Here is a 12,453-nt window from a genome sequence, read left to right as displayed (position 1 = left end):
ATAGTGGCTCAAGAGTTGGCAGTTCGTCTTGTAATTGGAAGGTTGCTGGCTCGAGCCCCGGCTCTGACAGTCTCGGTCGTTGTGTCCTTGCGAAAGACACTTCACCCGTTGCCTACTGGTGGTGGTCAGAGGGCCCGGTGGTGCCAGTGTTTGGCAGCCTCGCCTCTGTCAGTGCGCCCCAGGGCGGCTGTGACTACAATGTAGCTTGCCATCACCAGTGTGTGAATGTGTGTGACTGAATGTAGTGTAAAGCGCTTTGGGGTCCTTACAAATACAGGCCATTTACACAATACTATGCAATCTATAAACAATTACATTGTGAGACCATTTGACGTGTAACATTTGTAATGTATTAAGCAAAGAAAATGAGTGAGGAAGTCACCTTAATTAAAACGCAAGAAGTGGAAAAACTAAGCAAGTTATAAACCTTATTAAAAGGCAATCCCAGAGTTGTAGCAAGTGTAAGTATTGTGGCATATCAGTCCAGTATGTCCCAAGTCTTCATCGAAATATGAAATTCTGAAAGAGAGATCGAAGAAAACAAACAATGACTAGTTTTCATTAAAAACATTCTTTAATCAAAATATGCAACTGTGTTTCTGATGTCCATCATTTTCACCACATGAATGAGTGGTGGTTGTGTCCTGATCATATATGAACATCCGCACACGCACACACACTTATTCACACGCACTCTCACGCACAGGCTGACTACTTATAACATGATTAATCTGATTGTTCAGTGAAGCAGAGTGAAATAAAGAATATGATCCAGCAGCAGCAGCTTGGTAAAGCATCCAGTCATGTCCTCTGAGTGCCTCAAGAGGGAGAACACATCTGCTTGCTAACCAACTACACCAAACTTCCTTTATGGCTGTTTGTATACCGACTTTATCCCCTGACGCAAGCATTCTTGACTGATTTACTATCATGTATTTAAATGAACAATTTCTGAATAACTCTCAGTACTGTTAAGTGTCTTTTTGAAATGTCTAAATTGAAAACATATGCTGTGAAAGTACACGTGTAACCCTGTCGCCTTATACGAAGAATTCTCTGTGCTGAACCAGCTTTGCCAAAGAGCAGAACTTGAATGGAAACTGAAACACAGAAACATTCAAATATCAGTGTTGCTAAGAAAACCCATTTTAACCATCTGACAAAGTTCTCTTTTTGCTGTTTGGTTTCCATAGGAACAGTTAAAAAGACTTCAAAAAAGGTCAAAATTTCAATGTGTAAAAACCAAAAGGATTAGTCTTTTCTCAATCCAAGAGTCCTTATGCTCCAGCAGATGCCTAATATCAGCCCAAACAAAGTTCTCAGCAAAAAATGTCTGAGAAGAGAAAAGAGAAGAGAAGAGAAATCAGCTTCTTTTGTGTCCCTTGTTATCCTCCAACTTTTATACTATCACATCACTGGTATGCCCCGTTCCAGGCTGCCAGTTTGGGAGCATCAATCCTCCTCCGGCGTGGGCTCTTGTGGCAGTGCGGCTACTTCTTCTGCTGCCACTGGCCCTGATGTTTCTGGTGTAGTTTCAGGCTCTGGTGGTGGTCGCTGGCTGAGGATGACCTGCACTACATAGTCTCTTGAGATGTTGAGTTGGTCCAAGCGCAGTCTGTCTGTCAGGGGCCGCCCTGAGAAAAACCAGCGTTGCGTTGCGGCAGGCACGCCCTCCTGACTTTGTAGACGCCGCTTCATTATGCCTACTGTGTCCGTGGAACGGACTGCCAGCCGGAGGTCGCGACCCGTGGAGAGGCGAAGCCGAAGCTGGCATTCCCCTCCTGTGCCAGGCTCACCGGCGCTGCCCAAGGACGGGTCGGTGGTTCCGGAGTCAGGATCTGAACCGTCGGGTTCATCGGAGCGTTCCTCGATCATGTTGACGGGGGGAGAGAGGCAGTAGACTGGCAGCTGGTATCGATTCCCCAATTCATCGTAGCATTCGGTTAGAGCTCCTGGAAGAACGGAGAATATAACCAATTAATTCAATATATTAAAAAAAAAAAAAACAAATCTAAATATTAATTTGGTTAATAAATCAAATGAAAGCTATAGATTATGGTTTGCAGGAATTGCCACTGTCAATAAATCACATTACAATATAAACAGAAGTGTAAGAGCTCGGTAAATGATTAACTCGGAGCTTCCAATGCAGAGCCATAAAACACTAAAGTGAACAGGAGGGTCATTTCTAATTTTTCCTTTTCGTAACTCTTCATGGACTACTTGTCTAAACAAAAAAGTTCTAATATATAGATATATATACCTTGCTGTGCATGAGATGGAATACTTTCTGTTTAAAGAAATCTATTAGTCATTTGTAATAAAGTGAAAGTTAAAACATATTTTTTCCCATTCAACAAAGCCAAAACCTGAACTATGCTTCATAATACCCTGGATTGATATGAAATGGAGAAATGAGAGTCATACAAATAGAAAATAAAGATTGTAGGGGGACAGACTGTGGAAGCAGGAGAAAAGGGAAAGTCTCATCTTGGACTAAAACATAACGAAACATTATGTCATTTCTGTGATTCAGACTCTGACAATAAAGAGTTGGTGGACAGAAAGTGGGAATTATAGCATACTGAAGAGGTTGTGTCCACGAGTAAAAATGTAAGCCATTCTGTTCACGAGGGGGATTCCTGACAGATACATACCCTGCAAAATAATTCAAAAGTGACTACTTTTCATACCAAAAAACTAAAAAAGGTCATATTTATTGTGGATTAACAAAAAACAGAAGATTCAGTTGATGATGACATCCAAAAAGATGAAAAACTCTCCCACAAAAGTGAGAAGACCGCCTGACCACAGTTTCTTCTAAATGACATTTAAAAAAAAAAAAAAAAAAAAAGGTCACCTTGCTGCTGTTGCGCTGTTTTATGACTTAAACCGAAGCACGATCCACCCGAGAGTAGCAGTGAGTTTTCCTGTAACCAAGACCGAGATGACTTAGCAGAAGCCCAGAATAGTTCTCGCTACTCTCTAGATGATGACAACTTTGGCCTCGGTGAGGACATGAAAGTAACTCTTGCCTTCAAGAAAAGTGCAGAGTTCATGTAATTGTGAAGGAATAAGGTGGCAAAAAGGCTGGTTTCCGGCACGTGTAGCCCACTGCGTAGCAGCAATCACCAAAAACCACCACAAAACGAAAGTGCAGCAATTACTTCAACCACAACCACACTATTATATATTGTGCAGGAGTCTACATAAATAATTGGAGAGCATGTTTAAATATTTTATAGCTCTCTGCTTTTATCAGGTACATAAAATAAATATAAATTTGAGCAAATAAATCTACAGTTGAGCTGTCCTACCTCCGATATTTCAGCACACCAACTAAACAGTTGTTTATTTAGGCTCCTTCTATGTGGGATAACAGAGAGCGCACAATATGAAGAAGTAGTGATAGCCAGCATCACAAAAGGCTAAGATAAATATTAGTTTTAACATGGCTCAATGAAAATGTATAAACATGATCTGGAAAGGATCTTCCTTTGATTTTTTTCCCTTCAACAGCTATTTATTTTTCAGCTGCAGAACACCAATGTATTCCAGATGGTACTGATGCTTTTGGTTGTGGCATTTCATCAAAACAAAAACTAATTCCACCCACAAGGTGGAATTAGCCTTGTACCAAATTTTAAAGAATAAATCTTATGACAAAAGCAAAGAAACATGTTGTTGAAGTGCTTGCTGTGCTGCATATCCCCCCCAACACGTTTTGAATTTTAAAGGATGAAAATATAAGTGATGTGAATCCGTAAATCTTTCCATCCTTACAAGGATATTCAAAACTGCGTGGGAATTTGCCCAACCAGCCTACATGCATTTTATGGACTTGGAAAAATCAAATGACCGCATCCCTCGGGATGTCGTTTGAGGGGTGCTTTGGGAGTATGCGGTATTAGCCCATTATTATGGGCTATTCGGCCTGCCAAGTGTGGTAAGAGCTTGGTTTGTGTTACCCACGGTAAATCAGACTGGATCCTGAGCTGGACTCTACCAAGGTTGCCCTTTGTTAAAGAGGCTGGACTCAGCTGGAAGACCTGGGTATCACAGAGTGATCGGAAAGTAGACTGGGAGACTAACAGATGGATTCAGGTGGTACTGGTAGTGATGCAGATAGAATAGAATAGAATGCCTTTATTGTCACTAGAGCTGCACAATGAGATGCAGAATGCTGTATTGGCCTGCCGTAGTGACAATACCTTCACCTATGGTCACAAGCTGTGCCCAAAAGAATAAGATTGTGTGAGGAATTAGGTTCCTCCGAATTGTGGCTTGTCTCCCTATGGATGAGGAGTTTGGCCATTCAGGAGGAGATAAGAGTAAAGCCGCTACTCCTCCACAACAGGAGCTGGATGAGGTTGTTTGGGAATCTGACAAGGTTGTCTCATGGACGCCTCCTAGGTGAGGTGTTTTTGCTCCTGGTGGAGACCCAGGAAAGATGTTGGAGAGATGTAGTTTCTGGGATGGCTTTGTAACAACTCAGTGTCTCCATAAGTGCTTAAAGAGTTGGCCTCGTGCCCCTGATACCTCAAGACAGATGAGCAGCACAAAACGGATGGATGGCTAATGACAGCAAATGGCTCCAGAAAAGATGCTCTATAATTTCCTTATGTTTTCTAAAGACAAAGACTTGAATCTCATTTCAGTGTTCACAGAGCAACTTTCAATGACCACAAAATTTGTTTTCAACCTTTTTTTTTTCTTAAAATAAAAACAAAAAAAAACAACCAAAACAAAAAACTTAAACTCTTAAAAACAACAACAACAACAACAGTGAAAGGGGAACCCATCAGATGATGCATCTCTAATACAATAAAAGTCTCCATTATGAATTAAGTGGGGATTTGGAGAAACTAATCCATTTCCTGAATGGCACCAACAAAGTCTCAGCTAGTAATGATAATGCAATTTTAAAGGATTTTTGAGGATCGCTGTTTGGTCCCATAGTGAGCAAACATTTTCTTTTTACCATGCTGGTGCAGACTAAATGTAAACAGCTACTGAAAAGACAGGAATAAAGTGAATCCTACAGATTACAGTGATTGTTTTATTCTGGTGTCACAAAAATACCCTGGCTTTTCTTTAGCAACATCAACACGTGTGTGTAAAACTAATGATGGCTTCGTCAGCCTCAGCTGTATTCTGGATTTCTTAATATTTAACTTGCTAAGAGTGATAACTAGGATGTTGGACATAATAAAATTGCTTTAAATTTGTGAATGTGTTGTTTCTTTCTCATGCGTTTCCTTTGCTGCAGACCTAGAATGGTGGCCTGATGTTCAAGATAAGCCTTTTCACATCAAACAAACTCAACTTCAATTTGTTTCTTAAAACCTATTAAACAGACTTCACAGCCAACCACACATAGCCAAAAGATTTAAGCAAACTTGCCTTTATTCTGCTGCACAGAACACAGTCATTTCCCTTGTGGGACCAGTTAAGAATCCATCCATCTTTCCCTCTATCCCAATTGTACAACATGTGATGTATTAAATGTGATGAAAACATTTAGGAATGTCAGTTCTGATTCCTGTATGCTGCTCAGTTTAAGTGTAAAGCAGTACTGGAAGACCAAAAGTGTCCTGGTGAACAAGGGCAGAATGGTGAAAGAAATTTGAAATCAATGCTTTGCATGACTGACTGAGAAAATGTAAATGTGTGAGTGGTGAAAATATTTAAGTGTTGTGTCTACTCTCTGCACTGCACTGCTGGTAGAGTGAAACAATGATGTCAGGTCTAGAGAATCCACAGCTGCAGCCCAGCAGGACCTGATCTGACCTAGCCAAACTACTGAGAGGAATCAAGTAGACATTGTAAGGCACTGACATGAGGTTCTTAATGGTACTTAAAATATACATATACAGGTTTTGCAGTCAGGTGACCACTAACCATCATCAACTTAATAAGGCCCCAGTTACCTAAGGCCGAGAGGTAGGTCAGTGACCACTTAGCAACCACTGGTCGCTAGGGGAAAAATTCGAAAAATGTCCCAGACCAGCTGGCAAAAACCTCATTGCGACTGCTTCGGTCCCTTCCTGTGGTCTCCAAACAGTAGTGAAACTGTGAGAAGAAACCAGAAATGGGACAGCTTCCGTCTTCAAAGTAAAAGCTCTGCCTCTTCGCTGCAGCAAACACATTTCTTTGAAGCCATCGTTTCCAGTCAGTGTTTCACTACTGCTTGACTGTATTTGCAGCCAAATTGGTGTTTTCCACAGAAAATACAGGTAACTGTTCCAATCTGCTGGTGACCAAAGCAATCACCAGAATGTTTTTGGTGCAACACCCTCTTTGGAACCAATTTCACCAAGCAACTGGCAGAATGGGCTATAATCCATCATGGATTGGCCTCACCAGAGACCCAGAACTCTGAACATTATTAACATTGTGGGATCACGTTGACATACAACAGACCAAGGGGGAGCAAACATCTAAAGAAGGGCTTTTAATGTCCTTCAAGAAACTATTCCTGAAAACTACTTAACGAAATTACAAGAAAGCTTGCTTATTAAAGTTCAGGCTATGCTTAAAAATAATATTCCCTTCCAAGCTTGGTAGAATTATACAAACTCTGTTTTTGCCTTGTGCCCTGTATTTTTCTGTATGTTTGCATGTTTCAACAACTCTGCATCTATTTCCCATTTTTCAAGTAAAATATAAAGAAATGAGGGATTCTGCACAGAACTGTATTATTTTTGTGAAGTTTGAAGAATTGGGAACAATAAAGAACGACACATCCACGCGTAGAGAGCCTACTGCAGCAGCTTATTATAACAGCTTGGATTTGGGCTACCTGAATTTGAGCCACATATATTTTATAGATTTGTTCTAAGAGAATGCTCTTGTGTTTTGAACTCTTTGCCATACTTAGGTGACTTATTACTTCCTCCTTTCAGCAGAGCAAGAACATGCCCCTTATTTATTATTTATGGGTTACTTCTGCAGCACTTCCTCGCAGCTAAAGCCTAAACTCTAAAATGTGGTCACTGAAAATCACTAAGAGGTTCTTTTATAGCAGGCCGAATTATATTGATGCTTTATAATCGCTCTATTTACTTCCATGTTCACTAAAATGTCAATTGTAGTCTGTGACTTTAACAAGGACAGCAAAGAAGGCACTTACATAAACAAAATGCTTCAGTAATATGTGGCAAAGTTTGCTTCCTGTTTATGAAACTTATCAGAGGGCAATCTAAAGACACTTCCTGGGGAAGCAGCCTCCCTTTGCTTCTCTGTTCTATGTAAATTTAACCTCTTTACATTGAAGAGCTACTATTTAGTAGCTGCGTGTGGTACTGAATGCTGACAGGTGGCATGAAGTAAAAGCTCTGTATCGTGAGTATTCGAAGGGGAGATTTTGACTTTGACATTTCAGTGTCCCATTACAGCTATTTTTCAGAAAATAAAGCAAAATCTATGACTTGTCAACTAGACCCATCACTGTGGAAATGTGTGTTACCATGTGGCAGTGTGATGCTGGCTCCGTCAAGGATCGCCTGAGCCAGCAGGTGGTCATTGCTCTCAAAGGCGCTGGCCGCAGCCCGCAGCGCATCCCAGATCTCCTTCCGGCCTTCGAAAGCTGGCGCCGTATCCCAGAACTCATCTCTTTTGCTGCGCAGCTGGCCTTCAGTCATCGGGTAGTCACTTTTCCATTTAGGCCGCTCTCTCTTCAGGGGCTGGTTACGCCCTAGAGCCACTGGGAGCGGCAAAGAGAGGGAGAGGAAAGGGGGATTTAGAGAGAAAATGCAACTAATAAAAACAGGAAGACTGACGCAGGCTGAAAATTGAAGAACCAAACAGAAATATTGAAAAAGACTCTCATAAAAGTGAGGGAGGGAAAGAGGAATCAAAGGTGTGAACCAAAATGGGAATAAACGGAGGAAGCAACAAAGAGAAGAAGGAGTAAAGGGGAAATACCAAGAAAAGGAAAGAAGACAAACAAAAGCAATTTGGATGTAGGGAAGAGAAAGTAGACAGATGTGGGATGCAAGATGAGAAAAGATGGGAAATCCACAGAAGATAAAAATGAGAAGTAGAGATTATGAGTAAGGAGGAAGCAGGCATAACAAAAGTTAGGATTCACTGGAAACAAAACAAGACTTTCAGCTTTGCTCATAAACACAAGCATGATTCAATTGTCAATTAAAAATGGGCCTACACTGTAATATAAGGTCTAAATGAAGCATTTAGACAAAGTGAAGCTAAAAATGTATTGGTACTAAACCCAATTAAATGGTTACGGTTCTAGCATCTAACAGCCCTCCGGCTGCAGTGTGAAGGCAGGTGAGTAACACCATCTGGATCACCGCCGAAGGGGCCGACACACAGGACAGCGTGTATGTTTGAATACACAACACAGACAGGGAGGTGCGAGCAAGCTGATGGATCAAGGTGTTGAGTTACACCTGCTGGTATACACGAACCCTGATGATCATGTGGCAAAGTCGAATAACACCAACCTTCAACTGACTTTAGTAAGACAAGCCTCTAGCCGTGCTACTTTTAATACTTGCTTGAACTTGCTGAAAAGACTTCCCGTTTGAAATAAGCTCATTAGACAGGTTACAGTACACAGCGTTTAGTAGGTTGAGGGGGACCTAGTTGGACAGGTTTAGCCTTTGATATTTCAGGGAGGAGGAAAACAATGCAGCAGCTGTACAGTAAACAGATAGCAACACAGATAAACATACATTAAAGTTCCTCTCCTGGTGCTGACCTTCAACTCTTCTCAAATACTGTAAACCACTTCCCAGTGCCAATGAAATTCATACATAGGTGCTCAATGTGAAAATTATTCTGAAGAATAGTGAACTGCACAAGGTTTAGTACATGTTGATGTATCATAGTTGAAATATATTTAGTTGAAATATATTTTCAACTATGACAAAGATTTATGCTGAATAAAGAAGAGCCCAGAGCAAAACTGAAGCCAAATTCTTGTGAATCGTTAAACGATTAATTAACTTACTAATCAAACATAAAAGTAAAAATCCTGGATGCTTAACCATTTAATCAACTTAACCCTCTTAAACTGTAGGCTCTTTATCTCAATTATCCACTTCTTCACACAGCCCATAAAGTCCTAATCATCTGCTCATTGACTAGTGTTAATGATTGCTTACATGGTAAAGGACAGAAGAAAAATGTCAGGGAGGGAGTCAATAGCTCAGACAGCAGCTGTGCGACGCTTGCTTTATAGTACTACGTTTGTGCCTGTTTACCTACACAGAACGAAGGGGTACACAACCAAAGCAAAAGTACTCCCCTTCAGTCTTTCAATGACCCAACAGCACGTAGACTGGTGTCTAAGATGCTATGTATAGATTAGTTGAAAAGTGAACACTTATTGTTATTTTTAACATTTAATTTTGCTTCAGGCCTTTGTTGATCTGTATTGAGAACAGCACAAAAAAGGGCTGTTTGTGACACTGGCCCCTGACGACAGTACACAGCTACAACATGTAAGTGACGGTCTGAAAAGGTGTCTGTAGGCTCTGCGTAACGCGTGATTTAGACTTCTGTGGGAATTCTACGTATTAACTGGAAACTCCTCATAACCCTGCGTTTCAACCTTCCACGCCATTCAAGTTGCTGTGGGCTGCGTTGGGTTATGTAGAAGGTTATGGTGTATGGTTAAAAGGACTTTCCAGTTATGTCGTAAGTTACCACATAGATTTCCCACAGAAGTCTAAATCACACATTGGTTTGAGCCATGAGCGTGTGCTTATCAAACTCAGAACCAGAACACATGTGAGTAGGGAAAAAAGCAACCCACAATTATTTTGGTAGCACAGTGGTACAGCAGTTAACGCTGAAGTGCTCTGGGTTAACTTGTGACTCTTAATTGCACATAGGCATCAATGTGAGCAGGAATGGCTGGCTGTCAACTGTGATAGTCCTGGAATAGACTGGGAACTTGACCACTGGGTACGATTGATCCACCTCTCCCGTGACCCTGAGCTCGATACTCGTTTACATTTATTTGGCAAACTGAAACTAACTACATTAGAAGGTTGTTCATTTTGGACCCTGATTAGAAAAGTTATGGTAAAGGGGTAGCATGAGCCTTTAGTGTGACAATGTCAAATGCTTATACTTGATTGCAAATATGGACAGATGGAGATCCGACGGCCTGACAGTCATTCCTTCTTTTGTTAAAAGTGGCTTAAGACTCGCTTAAGTACTATATATTACAATAGTCAGGATTCTTCTTTGGCTCTAGCTCCAGTTTCTTAGAGGGGCGCCAGACCCAACACAGGTACAAAGCAGTTCCAAGGCGGAAATGCTCAACTACGAAGTTGAATTGCTTCTTTTGTTCCTGATTTATCTTTAGAGGAAAATATAACTGTGCCAGTTTTCATTGGACAGGCTCTTTAAACAATTTTATGTGATTATACAAAACATTAGCAAAAGTACCAAACAATCAGTAACATCAGGAACATAAAAGCATTTTAGTGCGTCATTTAGCTGTAATCATTTTCCAGCAGTGCATGCCTGAATTCCTGCGGATATGCTCTCATGTTATGAACTTGTCTGCATGACTCTGTCCATAAGTCTTCATTAGCCTGCTTTCCACATCATCTGTCAGCCAATAATTCACGTATATCTTTAAACAGTAACCTACTTGGGTGTCATTCAGGAAGGATTTATGTAGGCCGGTATGTACAACAATTTAACATAGAAATTTCTGCAATGTAAACCTGCCTACGAGATCTGATTTAGTGACACATAAATGTGCCTATGTTGAACTGAACTGCGTTGTTCCTGCTTGCTTGTCTGCATCCGTTTAACGCTGCATCGTCTCTTGATCCTCCACATTTTACAGATACCGCTGCTGTTCATACCCAATATCTAGTCAGGGAGGAAGCCTGAAAACTGGCAAAGACAGAAGCAGAGGCAACGAGGGAATGAATAAAGGAAACCAAGTTTTATCTCAGCATCTCTAAGTCTCCACCCCCCACCCACATGACCAACTGTATTTACCGCTCTGTAATTAAAATAACTCACTGGCTATGAGCAGAACTCATTTTCAGATCAGACAAACCAGGAAACAACACTAAGGAAGTTGTGTACAACACCTCAAACTACAAGAAGGGGCTCTTCCCCCCCCCTCTCTTTTTTTTTTAAAGATTCACACCATTTAAACGCAACAATTCCCCTTAAACCCCACCCAGAGCTTTTATAGTTGACAAAGCACCCTTCTTTCACTGTGCACCCTATCCATATCACCAACGTAAACTATCTAATAAAGGGAATATGTGCTACAGCATGCATTCATAGACAGTGTCGCACTCAATTTCTCACTGCTTGAGCTGTCATCCCTACTATGCTTTGGGACTGCATGCAACTCCATTTATTGCTCAGTAAATAAAACTAACCTTTACCTTGCAGTTTTGTGCGATAGATCACTTTTTGCTCACGCTTTAAGTTTCGCTTTTAGTCATAAAGCTACAGTTTTGACACCTCCTCCACTCTTCAGGACACAGCATGACCCGACACCTCGCTCACAACGAAAACAATCAATAATAATAATAATGATGATAAATATAAGACAAGATCAGCAGCTGCCATATGTGCACCCCTACTCGAGCTGTCAGTAACTTCAAGTTGTGCAGAGAATCTGGGCATAATTCAAATCTGAAATCACACTGAATCACGCCTGAGCGCTCCCCTTGCATGCCATTGCTGCCTGTGACCCATATTTGTTATGCAGAAAGCTAGCAAGCTAACTAGCTACGTTTTAGCCGGCTAGCTTAGTCAACACCAAAGAACAAAGGGAGGCAGACTGGCACAGTCAATGTTTCCCACTTTGTAAAGTAGAGAGCAGACGAGGCGTCGTTTGCCGTTTTAAGGCCAGGTGCATGGAGGGAGACACCCGGCAGGACTGCTGTCTGTCTTCGGCTCTGTCTGGCTCGGATATTAAAAGGAAGGGAAGAAGACCTCCAGTCAGGACAACATGCAGGGAGCCTGGAGGAAGCCCTTCGTAAAAAAAAAAGGAAAAAAGAAATGCAAGCTTGTGGCCAATAAAAGACGTCGACAAGCCCCGCAAGTTACCTCCAGTGCCGTCCGAGTTCTCGTTTAAGCTGCCCGAAGAGTCGTGGTGGCTCCCGACACAGCCACCCATGGATGTTTCAGCAGAGCAGCCCGGGCTAGGTAGCTCACCCCCCGGCCCACAGCTACAGCTACATCCACTACCCCTGTCTCGTTTTTCTCTCTCTCTTCCCCCCTCCCCTCCCCTCCTTTTCTCCCTTCCTCCCTCCTGTCCTCTCCTTCCTCCTCGTTTCCTCCCGTCTTTCCCTTTCTCCTTGCGTCCTCCTTCCCTCCTTCTCTCAGCATAGACTGAGCTCAGCAGGCATGATCTTCTTCGTGTTTTTCGGCGGCGCAAGAAGGTCTGAGAGAGGTTCACGTCGTAGCAAGGTGACCGAGGTAGGAATGAAGGAGAGA

General features: G+C 41.8%; 1 protein-coding gene across 1 annotated transcript; it reads right to left on the bottom strand.

Annotated features, from left to right (window-relative positions):
* Window positions 1–555: 555 nt before the first annotated feature.
* On the bottom strand, window positions 556–12,235 carry ubtd2 (ubiquitin domain containing 2). The gene is made up of 3 exons (XM_005727847.1): window positions 12,064–12,235; window positions 7,469–7,705; window positions 556–1,952 (listed from the first exon to the last, which is right to left on the bottom strand). The coding sequence occupies exons 1-3, from the start codon at window positions 12,131–12,133 to the stop codon at window positions 1,453–1,455; spliced, it is 807 nt and encodes a 268-aa protein (XP_005727904.1). The 5' UTR covers window positions 12,134–12,235; the 3' UTR covers window positions 556–1,452.
* Window positions 12,236–12,453: the final 218 nt, after the last annotated feature.

Source organism: Pundamilia nyererei, unplaced genomic scaffold, assembly GCF_000239375.1.
Source record: "Pundamilia nyererei isolate P.nyererei 1_Seehausen unplaced genomic scaffold, PunNye1.0 scaffold00026, whole genome shotgun sequence".
NCBI lineage: Eukaryota > Metazoa > Chordata > Actinopteri > Cichliformes > Cichlidae > Pundamilia > Pundamilia nyererei.
This window is presented reverse-complemented; position numbering and strand designations above follow the sequence as displayed.

Excerpts from the sequence above, each read along its gene's own strand:
- ubtd2 (XM_005727847.1), bottom strand. The coding sequence starts at position 12,133 with ATGGGTGGCTGTGTCGGGAGCCACCACGACTCTTCGGGCAGCTTAAAC. Across the intron at positions 7,706-12,063 it reads GAACTCGGACGGCACTGGAG|TGGCTCTAGGGCGTAACCAG; the intron begins GTAACTTGCGGG and ends TGCCGCTCCCAG. Across the intron at positions 1,953-7,468 it reads CAGCATCACACTGCCACATG|GAGCTCTAACCGAATGCTAC; the intron begins GTAACACACATT and ends CCGTTCTTCCAG.